Source organism: Bactrocera tryoni, chromosome 2 (assembly GCF_016617805.1).
Source record: "Bactrocera tryoni isolate S06 chromosome 2, CSIRO_BtryS06_freeze2, whole genome shotgun sequence".
NCBI lineage: Eukaryota > Metazoa > Arthropoda > Insecta > Diptera > Tephritidae > Bactrocera > Bactrocera tryoni.
In genome coordinates this window covers 29,318,632-29,331,701 of record NC_052500.1, presented here as the reverse complement: position 1 = coordinate 29,331,701, position 13,070 = coordinate 29,318,632, and the positions used below count along the sequence as shown (strand labels likewise).

Below are 13,070 nucleotides of genomic sequence, written 5' to 3'. Positions count from 1 at the left end.
ATTTTTACACTTATTATGGCATCTTTTAACTGTATTTTAAGACTTAATATTGGTAAAAATATTTACTTGGAAACTACTGCTAATCTCCGGGAACTCCTCTCACAAAAAGATCTTTTACAGTGACCACTATATCTCTGAACTGGATCCGCTGAAATTAAAAAACAAATAACTTCAAAACCAAACAGATTTCGTTAAAGTAATGTTAAATCTAGTAAAGCAAATCGAAGGAATAAGAAAAATTAAATTTTTTGACATAATGATGGTTCCTAGAACAAAAAATCGATATTTGACCAAAATTTCGGTCTTTAATTGTCTATAAAAACAAATTTTTGTCGCTAAGAAAAAATCTTCATTTGAATACTAAACAAATATATTTAAGTTGCTCGTGTTAAAACTTGATCCTAAACGGTTTAGTTAAGCCGTTTACGAGTAATGTTGGTTGCAGACTTTGAAAACACGATTTTGAGAAAAACGCGTTTAAAGTTTGGTCTTATACCTCCAAGCACTCTGAAACGGCTTATAAAATTTGCGTGTAATTTCAAAAATATTCACAGGAGCAATATGAAACTTTTTGTGTGTAATCTAAAATATATTTACATTAAAAATATAAAATTAAAAAAAAATCGATCTTTAGAAAATTCTAACTGTATATAACCCCTTAAGAAAATGCTAATTCGATTTTTTTGAAAATTCTGACATCTCCCAACCCCTTTTATGAGCTGACAAGCCGTTGTTAGAGCAAACTTATATTTCTTGCAATTGAAGTCCGGGAAATGGCTCTTATGCACTTAAGGTTTAAAGAAACAAAACATACATACTTACATATTTATGTACATAGTTTTAAAGAAAAGCATAAATACATTTAGTAATAGGTGCGGCACATTTCAAGTGTTCCTTAGGTAAACCCTTTTATCGACATAGAGGTACCCCAATTAAAGATTGCATTTGAAACTAAATGTTAACAAAAAAAATAAGCATATTTACTTACTATGAAGTTGTTGTTCTACCGTAGTCGCATAGTAGAAATGCATTGTAGAATACAGCAGAAGAATAACAAACATGCATAATTATCATTTTGAAAATTTTATAAGTATATAGATATCAAATTTTATTCGTTTTTGAAATGCAATTATGTATTTTAAAAAATGATTTTTAAACTTTCTCACATCATTTATACAGTGTTTTAAGAAAAGTAAATATAAAATACAACATTTTGAATACAACTCATACATATGTATGTATGTATGTAGTTTGTATGTAATATATACGCATATAAATGGTTACATACATGATAAAAGCTCAATAGGTGCAACAAACACATAATTCCAACCTCATCACATTAATAAGATCTCGTAGCGTGTAGTTAAAAATATATTATAGCATATACATACGAGTACTATAAAGTTGTAGTTTAATTAATAAACAAAAAATAAACGTCAACAGGTGAGCATGTGCTACATTTGTAAGGCCAAAGTTCCAATTAAGCAATCGAGTCAATAAAACATTGCAATACATCCAAATATCTAAAATGCCAAACTTTTATTCCAACAATGCTTTCGAAACAAATGTATTTGGTTTCCTAAATAAAATGCAGTTTTCTTATATTTTAAACTAATAAAATACTACAAAACGGATTAATATACATATATGTATGTATATATGTTAACCAAATTGCACCACATCGAAATCAATGTATGCCTCTGTGTAAAAATGCAGCTAAGATTTCGCTTTTGCGTCTTTGCTTGATACTTTCTTTCAACTAATTATGCTTCGGTCGCATTTTCTGTTTGCTTTAGTTACTTTGTATGCTCCTTCACTTCGACTCTAAGGCTTAAGTAATATTTTGAAATCGTCGTTGGCATTCTCCATTATATATTCGTAGGGGATTTTCTCTTTCTTATCCTTGATTTCCTTCAATTTCGGATCCTGCTCCAACAAAAATTTACAAACATCCAAGTGTCCACGGATAGCAGCACGATGCAGCGCAGTCTGCCCGTATTCATCTTGCAGCTGGAGATTAGCTTTCGCAGCAACCAGTAATTTCACAACATTTAGATGACCTAAAACAGCAACACAAAATTTCTTTAATTGGAATATTAATTAATGGCGTGCAATATATATAATTACCCATCATGGCAGCGCGATGCAAGGCTGTGGCGCCCGCCTTGGTGATGGCATCCACGTCGGCTTTGCCATCTTCAATTAACATTTTGCATATTTCCACGTTGCCATTGCGCGCTGCATAATGAAGCGCAGTGTAGTCGAAATCATCGCGGTCCATCGATTTGCCGCGGCCAATGAAATTGCGCACGCGCTCCGGCTCATTGTAGATGGCTGCAGGGAAAGAAAAGTAAACCGATAAAAGAAGATTTTAAACGAGACTAACCTACTAATTCACAAGTGAGCGAAGAAACATTGGAGACCCTATAAAACATAAGAATGAGTCGATTTAGACATGCCTGACTGTCTGTGTACAAGCGTGCTAATCGAAACCATAAAAACCGTTCCCACGATAGTCGGGTCCAAGTAATCGGAACGGATCCGGATTTTTATCCGAACAAGGACTGTCAACTCGGCATCATGCCTCGAAATTACTATAGGAGTGTTTTCTGCCGCTACAACAACTACAAAAAGTCGGGTCTAAGTAATCGAAACGGACCCGGATTTTTATCCGGCCAAGGACTGTCAACTCGGCATCATGCCTCGAAATTACTTTAGGAGTGTTTTCTGCCGCTATAACAACTACAAACAGTCGGGTCTAAGTAACCGGAACGGATCCGGATTTTTATCCGAACAAGGACTGTCAAGTCGGCACCATGCCTCGAAATTACTTCAGGAATGTTTTCTGCCGCTACAACAACTACCAACAGTCGGGTCCAAGTAATCGAAACGGACCCGGATTTTTATCCGGCCAAGGACTGTCAACTCGGCATCATGCCTCGAAATTACTTCAAGAGTGTTTTCTGCCGCTACAACAACAACAATAAGAACAACCACAAACTGGTCGATAAAAATTCAGCCCTTATATGGAAGACTTTTGCATTTGACAAGATATCCTCATGAAATTTGGCAAGGATTATTCTCCAAGGCAACAGTATAATTCCCGAAGAATTTGTTCAGATCGAACTGCTATAGCCATGTAACTCCCGTACGAACTGATCAATCAAAATCAAATTAGAGGTCTTTTTATACACTTTCATGCTATAAGAAACGCACCTGTGAATGGTATACTAGCTTCGGTGCAACCGAAGTCACGTTTTTTTTTTATAGAAATGCTCTAGTTATAATTATAGAAAGATTGTTTTTAAAGTTTTATTTGAATTTCGTTCAATCGCACCTGCATTCCAGATTCCGCGATCGAATTCCATATCAGTTAGCGTTTGTTGCGCTGGCGCCGCCTGCTTGTGACACTTGCAGTGATCCGCGTCATGTTGATCCATTTTTACTAAATGTTTATAATTTTACTTTTTAAGTTCTTTTGAATTTTGTTCGATTTATGTATGTATATTTCTAATGTGTGCTTTTCAATGTTTATGATGTGAACCAATTTGCGTTTTTAATTTCGCTTTTAGCTAAATGAGAAATTCAACACTTATTTTTGGGGTTTTGGAAAAAAGTTTTTTTTTTTTTTTAACTCCTAACAAAGAAAAATAATATGTTTACAATTTTCTTAAACTTTTAGTTTTATACGTATGTTTTTAGTATTAAATATTTGTTGAATACACTAGATATTTTCATTATTCTTTTTGTATAGCATAGAATTTATGTAAATCTGTCGGTTATGTCTTTTTGTTAACAATTAAATTTGCAAATTTCAATAAGTATTAAACTTTAGTTGTTCGGCTGTCATGCTACGAAGAAGGGTGGTTTAAATTTCACGTTGCATAGTCCAACTGATCTCCGCCTCACCACAACTACAAATCACTTTATAGCTCAATTGCGCCAATGTATTTACCATATCCATCGGTGGAATCGTTACCATTACACCATTCACGGCACCCTTTAAGCCGTTACCGAAACGTTTGGACAACGCTTGGATTTCCGTATCGTTAAGACCGAACACGGCGCATGAGCGATCGTGCAACGAGCCCTTCACCGTCACATATGTGTAGTTCTCTTCGTTTTGTACAATCGGTACGGGTATGGTAACAACATTCGCCACCGAATTCGGCACGGAGTTTGTTGAGGTCGCCGTCTGGGCAGCCACCGATGATGTAGCTGTGGTGGTGACGTAATTAACGGCTGCTGCTGCAGCACCGATATTGGTGTTCGGGTTGCTGGGGGCGGGTTGCGCCTCTGCGGGCACAGGTTGTGCGGGCGCTTGTGTTGGTATTTGGGCGTCCATTTTTTTTTGCAACACTTGTTTCTTTAGTTTTTGTTCAACTTGTCACTATGCTTTGGTTGGTGGAAAATTTAGTTTAAATGCAATTTAATTTAAAACAAAAAACGAAGAAATTAAAAGTGTAAAACTTAATTTCTTCTAAAGTCTTTTTTATGATTTCAACAAAATTACTTCTAAATTATGTTTTCTTCTTTCACTACTATGCGCGTTAAGCACAGCGATAGCTTTTGATATTGTTGTATTCTGTAATTAGTAAAACTGTTTCGATTGCACTCGTTTGTTGAAACTAATTTGTTCTAACTTTGCGCGCGTACTTTTTCGTGATGCAACGTTATTTTTGTTGTTGTTCAATCTCTTTAATCCACCTCCTTTTGACTTTTTGCATATGTTTTTCTCGTGGCGGGGAGATCAGAGGCTAGTCACGAGCTTTCGTTAGAAATCACATATAGAGTTACATATGTATGTATATTTTATGTTTACTTTATTTAATTTCTTATTCAGGCGAGTCAACTTTGTGATAGCTGCCCAAACCAGCTGCTTCGCGTCCTATATTCGAAAGATTCTCACGCACAACGGATTCTGTTTCTAGCGGCTCTGGTTCGTGGAACTCTTTGCGCATAGTCCACATATACTCGTTGTAGTCCTGCTTAACGGATGTTGAGGAGGAAGCGACCACACGAAAACCTAAAATCTATGTAAATACAAACGAAAATTAGTTGAAATATATTGAAAGATTAAACTGTATTTTATATATATTTTATATATATACATACATATATAACAGTGTGCGTTAATATCAACATTTCATTAAATTTATTAGTTTACTATACATTTATTGTTTCTAATATGTTTAATCACTCTTTTTCATGGAAGAACATTTGCGTCGCTTTTACGAACTTATATTTTGTATTGTCATTTTTGTTACAACAAAAAACTTAAATAACCTCATTTTATTCTAATAATACCGTAAATATGGAAATATATAGGCCACCGCGGAATAATAAGAATAAAAGATGCTATAAAATTTACAAGGAAATGGCTTAATTCTGACCAACCAAAATGAATAACTGGGTTCCCACAAATGACAGTCGTCAGCAACATCTACAGTTACATTTACATAAAAAATGAATAGTCATGTTAATGACAGCGGTTTGAGTAGACTGGACTCATTAAGAATAACATGACACACATAATCGAATATTTCATAGTCTTGCAACTAGCATGGATCACAGCCGGGGAAAATACTTACAGGTGTTGGCAAAATTTCATATTAAAAAATTTTGTGAAAGAATTCAAAATCCATTATTGGACGAAATCGTGAATGGAAATCAATTAAATTCGGTATCTTACTAATTTGTTGAAGGTCATGTGCTCACTTAGTTTTAATACTATATTTTACTTCGTGTCAGCGAAAATTATATGAAAATGCTACTCAAATAAGATATATATGACATAAATTCAACCGAAGATGATAAATTTAATAAATTGAGTTGATGAGGAAAACCACAACCAGAGCATCGGAATTAATATTTATAAGGGATAAATGATTTTACATCATATGAAAAGTCGGAAATCGCTATATAGAGTATATTGAGGGCAGAAAACGTTGTACGCTGATTGCATTAAATATTCAACAACGATTATACTATATTTCTATCACTTTATTAGCACTTGATTTATATGCTGTAAAGTGAAATATTCATATGGAATTTACAATTTTTATATATAGGAAGTAGCCGAGGTTCTTGTCACGCACCAAATATTGTTGAAATGAGTCGATTAGGTTCCTGACATAAAATACTTCGCCTAAAGGTGGGCGGTGGAACAAATTGTCCAGTTATGATACCGACTCCTATAAAACGCTTCCGTACCAGCGCGGGTGTAAAACTTAAAGCCTTCGACGGAGTTATTTCCTGTTAGTAATTTTCAACATAACCGTTATATGGGGAGTGGGAGTGATTAATAACTGTTTTACTCATTTAGCAAGTTGGGTTGAAATAGCTTTAGTAGTTTGTGAGATAAGATATAAAAATCCAAAATATTAACTAAAGTATAAAACTCTTCTTTCCTCCGGAACTTCTGCCGAAATACAAGCTTCTTATAAAATCCAATCCTTCATACTTTGCAATTTTCTATTTACCGAACAAATTTGCGGATAAAAGATAAAGTTCTTAAAATATTTGCATTATGTTGTGTACAAAATTAAATAAATCTTATGTACATATGTACCTCAAGCGCTGATAAGATTCGACATGGATGCACCAGATAAACTATTGTTGTCTCATCACTGTAACCGCCACATGAAAATTTATTCAACTGTTCAATTTCATCCGCTGCAAAATATATAAAAAACATTAATTTTATTGTAATATTATTATAATATAATATTTTAAAACATTTTTAAGAAATAAACGTAGAAATAACAAATCAATTTGTATTAAAAACAACAATAATTTTTGGAGCTTTCGTAAAAATAAAAATGCCAGCAAATTTGTTTGGAAACTCGTTTGCGATATTGAAAAATTAAGATCCAAATAAACAACGAAAAAAGCTTTGCACAATACAAGCAAGTATAAAATTTCACGAGTGATAGATAAAGAATAGCGAACAAAAGCAGACTTAAACAATATAATAAAGAAATTTAAAGCAAAATCACAAGTGATGTCATCACAATGAGTGACGATTGTAATTAGCAGGGTGGTGTTGGTGCTTGGCCACAACTGTAGGTCTCGATCGAATTCAGGGCGAAGGATTACTTCATCGCAGGAATCAATAAAATGTCCACATACATATTTGCGGACACAACACAAAATTATACGAAGTATTCAAAGATATATCGAATTTTATCAAGGAGTTCATTGACGTTTGTGTCAAAGAAAAGTTTAGCAGCACAGTGTATGAGTATTTACATACATATATGTATGTAAATGAACATACTTAGGCACGAACGTTCTTAGGGAAAAATGCAGTAATTGACAAAAGCAAACGAAAAATTAAGTCATTCACACGCACTAGCCTTCGTATTATGAACGTATTTAATTTACAAAACAAGTGAATCGTCACGATCTCTTTCTAAAAGGTGTTTAGTTCTGCTTCACACAAATTGCACGGCATTGCAAATGTAAAATTTGTATTGTCAACGTTATTCTTAATACGCAAAAACATAAATACACTTTCGATTTTAATTGAAATATTTTTCTTGTTTTGCAATTTCAAAGCGCATGAACTTAGATTTAACAAGTCAATCGGCGAGACGTACGAATAGAAGCATTTGAAGATTTGCAAATGGACTAAACAGTAATGTAAAATTCAAATGTTAATATTTTTAGATTTTTCCACAAGTACACTGGTATTACATATATGGTAAATTGATTTGTAGCTGCGGCTGCTTTTACTTTTACTGGGAACTAGCCAGCATATGGCACAAAATCACTAAACGACGTCCGTGAATGGAATGAATTGGCATTAAATAAAATTGAAGTGAATGCTCCTCTCTCCATTCGGATAGAGTTGGCAAGCAGTTGCGCTGCTATTAAATTGTTGTTTGGCTGCGTTATTTAACTTTTGTTTTAATTTTGTTTCATGTTGATTTGTTTTGCTTGTTTTCTCCTGTTCTTTGCTCATGCCATTTGCCGGCGGTGCGTCATTCAGTGTATTTTACTGCAAAATATTGCATGGGTGAAAACAGTATATAAATTGACTTTAGTACATACAGTTGTTCACAAAAAAATAGGAATGACCACATAAATAAAAGGAATTTTTCAATTTTATATAAGAAAAATGTTTTTTGTCACCAAAATTTTGGATATACATACATATGTATATTCACTAATTATGTATGTATTAATATTTCCATAATCCATATGTTTTTGTATATACATATTTCAATTGAGTGTAAATAACATGTTGTATCACAGTTTATATCAAATCAACTGAAAAACTAGTTCCACATAAAATTAGAAGTATTCTATGCAGTATGGAAAACTCAAAAAAATTTTAAATTAAAGCGGGTTCAAACCTTTAGACAATAAAATAATAAATATTTCACTGAATAGCTAATATTTTTTTTTTTTTGCAAATTGCCTTGAGTTTCTTTGTCACTAGCGGTACTTTTCGTGGACTTTTTGTTCTGTAACCCTATATCGGGATCGTCACAAGGACTAGGTGTCTAATTTTTATTTTTGTTGGAAAGCAATAATAATGGTCTCCGATAACTAGAACGAAAAATAACAATCTTAAAAATGTATTCCGTGTTTTAATGTTAATATCCCGTTATGTGTACGGCTATTGTACCTCATCAATTGCATGTGATCCAGAAAATATATAATAAATACATTTTTAAAATTGGCACTTCTATTATTTTATGAACAACTGTGCATATGTATATACTAAGTAGAAAGATATCATTTTTACATATCAGTTGGTTAACATTAAGTACGTGTATCTAAACACGCGCAGAAAGCCCAAAGGTACTGCGCATACATATCTTCATACTTATGTATAGAGGTTAGTTATTTTAACCGCATTAAGGTTATTTATTGGATTTTTATGGGACACACCTAACGTGAAAAATCTGAAAATTACCATTTTTTTGCCATTTTCGTATTTCAATAGTGTATACCATTAAAAATAATGTAATGTTTGAAATAAGTATTTTTATGCATTTAGCTATTCCCAATTTCGTTATAGTGTGCACACTTCTAGCAGGTACATATAAATATGTATAAACTATTTAATCATTCTGTAGCTACCGTATGAAAATGTCACACACCTGCGATAAACTGGAACGTGCACATTGCTACATACATATGTATATGGTACATATACTCATTATTTGAATATATAACCTTATCATAGCCTATGGTAGACACTAATTGCTTCTATGAAGTAAAAGCAACGAATACAAGTAAGAGATAAATTCGGTTGTAACCGAACATTTTATACTTTCGCAATTTTGAAAAGCCAAAGTCGGAGGCATATTTTTTGATATTGGCTAATTTTATTTAAAAAAAAAGACGCTGCGAAGAAGTCCAACATGTATTATTCGAAGTTTAAATGGATAAAATTAAAAATATTTAAAATCACAGATGCTTTTTTCTACTCTGACACATTGCACCAAATTACAATTTTGTATATATCGGTTTCGATCAAGTTTCTGTGGGTGACGGATATTCCGATTCCGCCCATCTATGGCATTGTTATGCTTCCAAGAAACACGTGTACCAAGTTTCATCAAGATATCTCAATTTTTACTCAAATTACAGCTTGCACGGGCAGTCAAACAAATGAACAAAATAATAATACTCTGTAGCAGCAGGTTGCAAGGGTAAACAATTTAAAAAATATAAACAAAACTTTTAGCGATTTGATTAAGATAATTAGCATGTTTCAAGTAGAAAAAAATCAAAACAGCAACAAAAGAGTTACAACAAGATATTTGAGTAAAAAACATACATACATACATAATGCGTTCATAGGTTTTCATTTGTTACCTTTTAGGCCGGAAACCAAGACACGCCAGGGATATTTATGGCTGTATGACGCTAAATTGCCGCGTATGATAATGTAAGGCATTTGTCCAATAACGATGGCGTCAGCTATACTCTAATTGTGAGAACACTTTTACAATAGCGACGGCGAAGAAACCTAGGTATCAATTAATCAGTCATTCACTTTATTGAGTAACGTAATGAATTGAGTATCGTAAGTCAATAAATTGCCATAAATTATCCAGGTAGCAAACAAAAGTAAAACGCTTTTAAATCTGATAGTCAAACGTGTGTGAAAACTACGAACACCTCCAAACAATCACGACAAAGCTTCTAAACTAACTGATTTTTAATAATTTATTCAGTAGTTACGATATGCTATACAAGTATATATGCAGTCTTAAAGCTTTTAGACCAGGCTTTTTTGCACAAAAGCTATTATACCCTTCTCATAAACAAAAACATTCTACAGTCTGATTTAAACAATTTCTTCAGGGAATTGTATCATTGCTTTTGACATGAAGATATCTTGTCAAATAAAAAGGGTTTTCTAGAAGGATTGAATTTTGTTCAGTTTGTATAATGGCTAAATGCTGTATTCGTCCGATATCGGCAATTCCAAAAAATTAACAGCTTTTTGGCGAGAAAATGACGTGCGTCGATATCTCAAAAAGTAATTAGCTAGTTCGCAAAAATGTTCGAGTTAAGGGTTCAACGTTTCCTTCTTGTTGCTACAGACTTTTTGGCATACTTTATGAACCCTATTCAAGGTATAAAAATGCAAGTAGTAAATGTTTCACTTGCGAACAATCCATGTATGTAGTTCGCTTTAATTATTTAGACGGACAATATTGCATGACAGTTATATTGCGTGTTTGGAAGTAAGTAATATCAAATAAATATTAAATTGTATGTACTGCTACCGCTTTCCTTGATTAGGCGCAAGTTTAGCTAATTCTTATCCTATGCCAACATTTTTTTACCTACAGCGTGAACATAAGAACATTTTTTTATTGGTCATAATAAATTGATACATTATGCACCTACGTATTTTGTTTGCATGATTTCTGATGATAAGCTTTATATTAATATTTAATAGCCCCACTAAAAACAACCTATAAAATATTCAGGAAACAGCAATATATTCTTTTCACTTTTAACAATAAAGGGCTGTACTGCATGGTAAAAGCTTGTTGTATATTTGGCTGCAAAAAAAAGTCTGAAAGTCAAAATGAATAACCAAATAACCAGTTCTCTTCCGACCTGTCCAATTTTTTAATTGCAAGAGCATTGGTCGCAACTTTCACAATTTAATTTATGCAACCTCATAAGCACAAATCATTTTAATTCACTGTAGCTATGATAAAATATTAATTTAGATAAAATTACGCTGCTTTGATTGACTCACTTTATTAATATTTATTGTAGTTTTTCACCGCATTCGTGGTTGTTAATTTATGGTTGTGCTCTTGTTTAGATAAATATTTGTTATACCAAAATGCAAAATTTTTGTTGAAAAACCCCGAATTCACCAGATTTTCTATTAATTTAATAGTATTTTTCAGATGGCTTATTACTGATTCTCACTCAAAATTTTCTACATAAACGTCAGAAATAATATAACAAAAATGGATAAATAATAACGCGCATCTCCACTGGCAATATTTTTGTGTGGGCATTTGTTATCATGCAATAATCATTATAAAAATTGCATTGGATACATATATCTGTTAGAAAAATGGAAAATGTAATAAATCTACTTTTTCGACAAATGTATATATATCTTAGAAAAATTGGGAATTACGGAATGTCCATTTACCAACTCAACAAAAAAAATATGCAGAAACAGTTACATATGCTAACAATTATTATGTACATATGTATGGTATTTAGATTTATACTATTATAAAATTTCTGTTATGGCTATTACTTTGCTAAATATAAATTTACGGAACCAAACCTCAAACATCCTGCATGGCATTTCTCCTTCCTGACCATAATTTTCTGCAGAAATGACAACAGCTGTCAAATATTAAATTGACATTTGATTTCAAAATTTATATTTCAAAAAATATTGCTAATCATACAAAATATGAAGTCTCTGCTTGCGAAATTGACAGCAGCATTTCTAGACATCGTCTATAGCCTATCGAGCTGCCACGTAATTAACGGGGCATCTCGACAGGATAAAATCTATGTCTTGCGAACTGTATTGCCGTGCCTATTGCCTGTGGAGACTCCACATTGCTTATATCTTACAATATATCGCAAACTAATTCATATGCCATATATCGTAAGCTATAAGCTGTCACTTCAGCAGTTTGACAGCGCAGTTTTCATTTCTATAAAATAAATTTCGAAGAGGCAACATATCCCATTTGCACATATGCCGACGGCATTTTCATTTCGGTAATATGAAAATTAGAAGAGCGAGTATTAAGACGGTTGTGTTATATTATAGAAATACAGTACATTTTCAGAATAACATTTTTTCAAAAAATTAATATTTAGTTTAATATTGTTAATTCACAGAAAAATTATGCAAATTGGGTTGGGAGTAAGCGAAATTTAAAATATAATAAACTTATACTAGCGAAAATCAAAATATCATTGCTCATTTTAAATTTATTGTTTTAATTGGTATATAAAGTGTATGCCACAATTATGACATAGTAGTCCAAAAATATGAATTCTTATTTTTCCCAGAAATATACATTTGTAAAAAAAAAGGATCTTTATCCTTTGTTATTATTTCATTTTTCCCAGAAATACATTTGTAAACAAAAGGATCTTTATCCTTTTTTTTATTTTCCACATAAAAGATTTAAACAGTTCAAGGGCTCAAAACATGGGCTACATCAGCTACCTACCCAAATGCTACCTTCGCAAATGATAAAATAAATTTTTCAAGAGCTCAAAGCATGCGCTACATCAGCTCGAACCTACCTACCCTACGCCTTTGCGCAAATGATTATCTTATGATAACAAATGCCCACATACAGATTTGGCAATGGCAATAGCAATAGATTTGACAGTTCGCAAGACATAGATTTTATCCTGTCGAGATGCCCCGTATGAATTAGTTTGCGATATATTGTAAGATATAAGCAATGTGGAGTCTCCACAGGCAATAGGCACGGCAATACAGTTCGCAAGACATAGATTTTATCCTGTCGAGATGCCCCGTAAGGGTAAACTCAATATTCAGTGTTGCTATTGCAAAATAGAAAATGTAATCG

At 32.8% G+C, this 13,070-nt stretch overlaps 3 protein-coding genes across 4 annotated transcripts; all 3 read right to left on the bottom strand.

Moving 5' to 3' along the window:
- Positions 1-1,510: 1,510 nt before the first annotated feature.
- LOC120768438 (ankyrin repeat domain-containing protein 39) lies at positions 1,511-3,463 on the bottom strand. Its single transcript, XM_040095124.1, has 3 exons — positions 3,338-3,463; positions 2,128-2,334; positions 1,511-2,060 (listed from the first exon to the last, which is right to left on the bottom strand). The coding sequence occupies exons 1-3, from the start codon at positions 3,438-3,440 to the stop codon at positions 1,825-1,827; spliced, it is 546 nt and encodes a 181-aa protein (XP_039951058.1). The 5' UTR covers positions 3,441-3,463; the 3' UTR covers positions 1,511-1,824.
- A 21-nt stretch (positions 3,464-3,484) lies between these two features.
- On the bottom strand, positions 3,485-11,433 carry LOC120768440. 2 transcript variants are annotated; one of them, XM_040095127.1, is made up of 5 exons: positions 11,240-11,433; positions 9,835-9,988; positions 6,572-6,675; positions 4,823-5,033; positions 3,485-3,572 (listed from the first exon to the last, which is right to left on the bottom strand). In XM_040095127.1, exons 2-4 carry the CDS (start codon positions 9,914-9,916, stop codon positions 4,836-4,838), a joined length of 384 nt encoding a protein of 127 aa, XP_039951061.1. In that variant the 5' UTR covers positions 9,917-9,988; positions 11,240-11,433; the 3' UTR covers positions 3,485-3,572; positions 4,823-4,835. The 2 variants fall into 2 exon arrangements, with proteins under 2 accessions (XP_039951061.1, XP_039951060.1); XM_040095126.1 differs by having other exon boundaries at positions 3,527-3,637.
- On the bottom strand, positions 3,779-4,839 carry LOC120768439. Its single transcript, XM_040095125.1, has one exon. It carries the CDS (start codon positions 4,343-4,345, stop codon positions 3,869-3,871), a length of 477 nt encoding a protein of 158 aa, XP_039951059.1. The 5' UTR covers positions 4,346-4,839; the 3' UTR covers positions 3,779-3,868.
- Positions 11,434-13,070: the final 1,637 nt, after the last annotated feature.

What these genes read in the sequence shown, in the direction of transcription:
- LOC120768438 (XM_040095124.1), bottom strand. Translation starts at nt 3,440, where the DNA reads ATGGATCAACATGACGCGGATCACTGCAAGTGTCACAAGCAGGCGGCG. An exon ending in TCGCGGAATCTGGAATGCAG is followed by an intron (nt 2,335 to 3,337) that starts GTGCGATTGAAC and finishes CTTTCCCTGCAG; the next exon opens with CCATCTACAATGAGCCGGAG. An exon ending in GCATCGCGCTGCCATGATGG is followed by an intron (nt 2,061 to 2,127) that starts GTAATTATATAT and finishes TTGCTGTTTTAG; the next exon opens with GTCATCTAAATGTTGTGAAA.
- LOC120768439 (XM_040095125.1), bottom strand. Translation starts at nt 4,345, where the DNA reads ATGGACGCCCAAATACCAACACAAGCGCCCGCACAACCTGTGCCCGCA.
- LOC120768440 (XM_040095127.1), bottom strand. Translation starts at nt 9,916, where the DNA reads ATGCCTTACATTATCATACGCGGCAATTTAGCGTCATACAGCCATAAA. An exon ending in CTTGGTTTCCGGCCTAAAAG is followed by an intron (nt 6,676 to 9,834) that starts GTAACAAATGAA and finishes TATATTTTGCAG; the next exon opens with CGGATGAAATTGAACAGTTG. An exon ending in GAATCTTATCAGCGCTTGAG is followed by an intron (nt 5,034 to 6,571) that starts GTACATATGTAC and finishes GTATTTACATAG; the next exon opens with ATTTTAGGTTTTCGTGTGGT.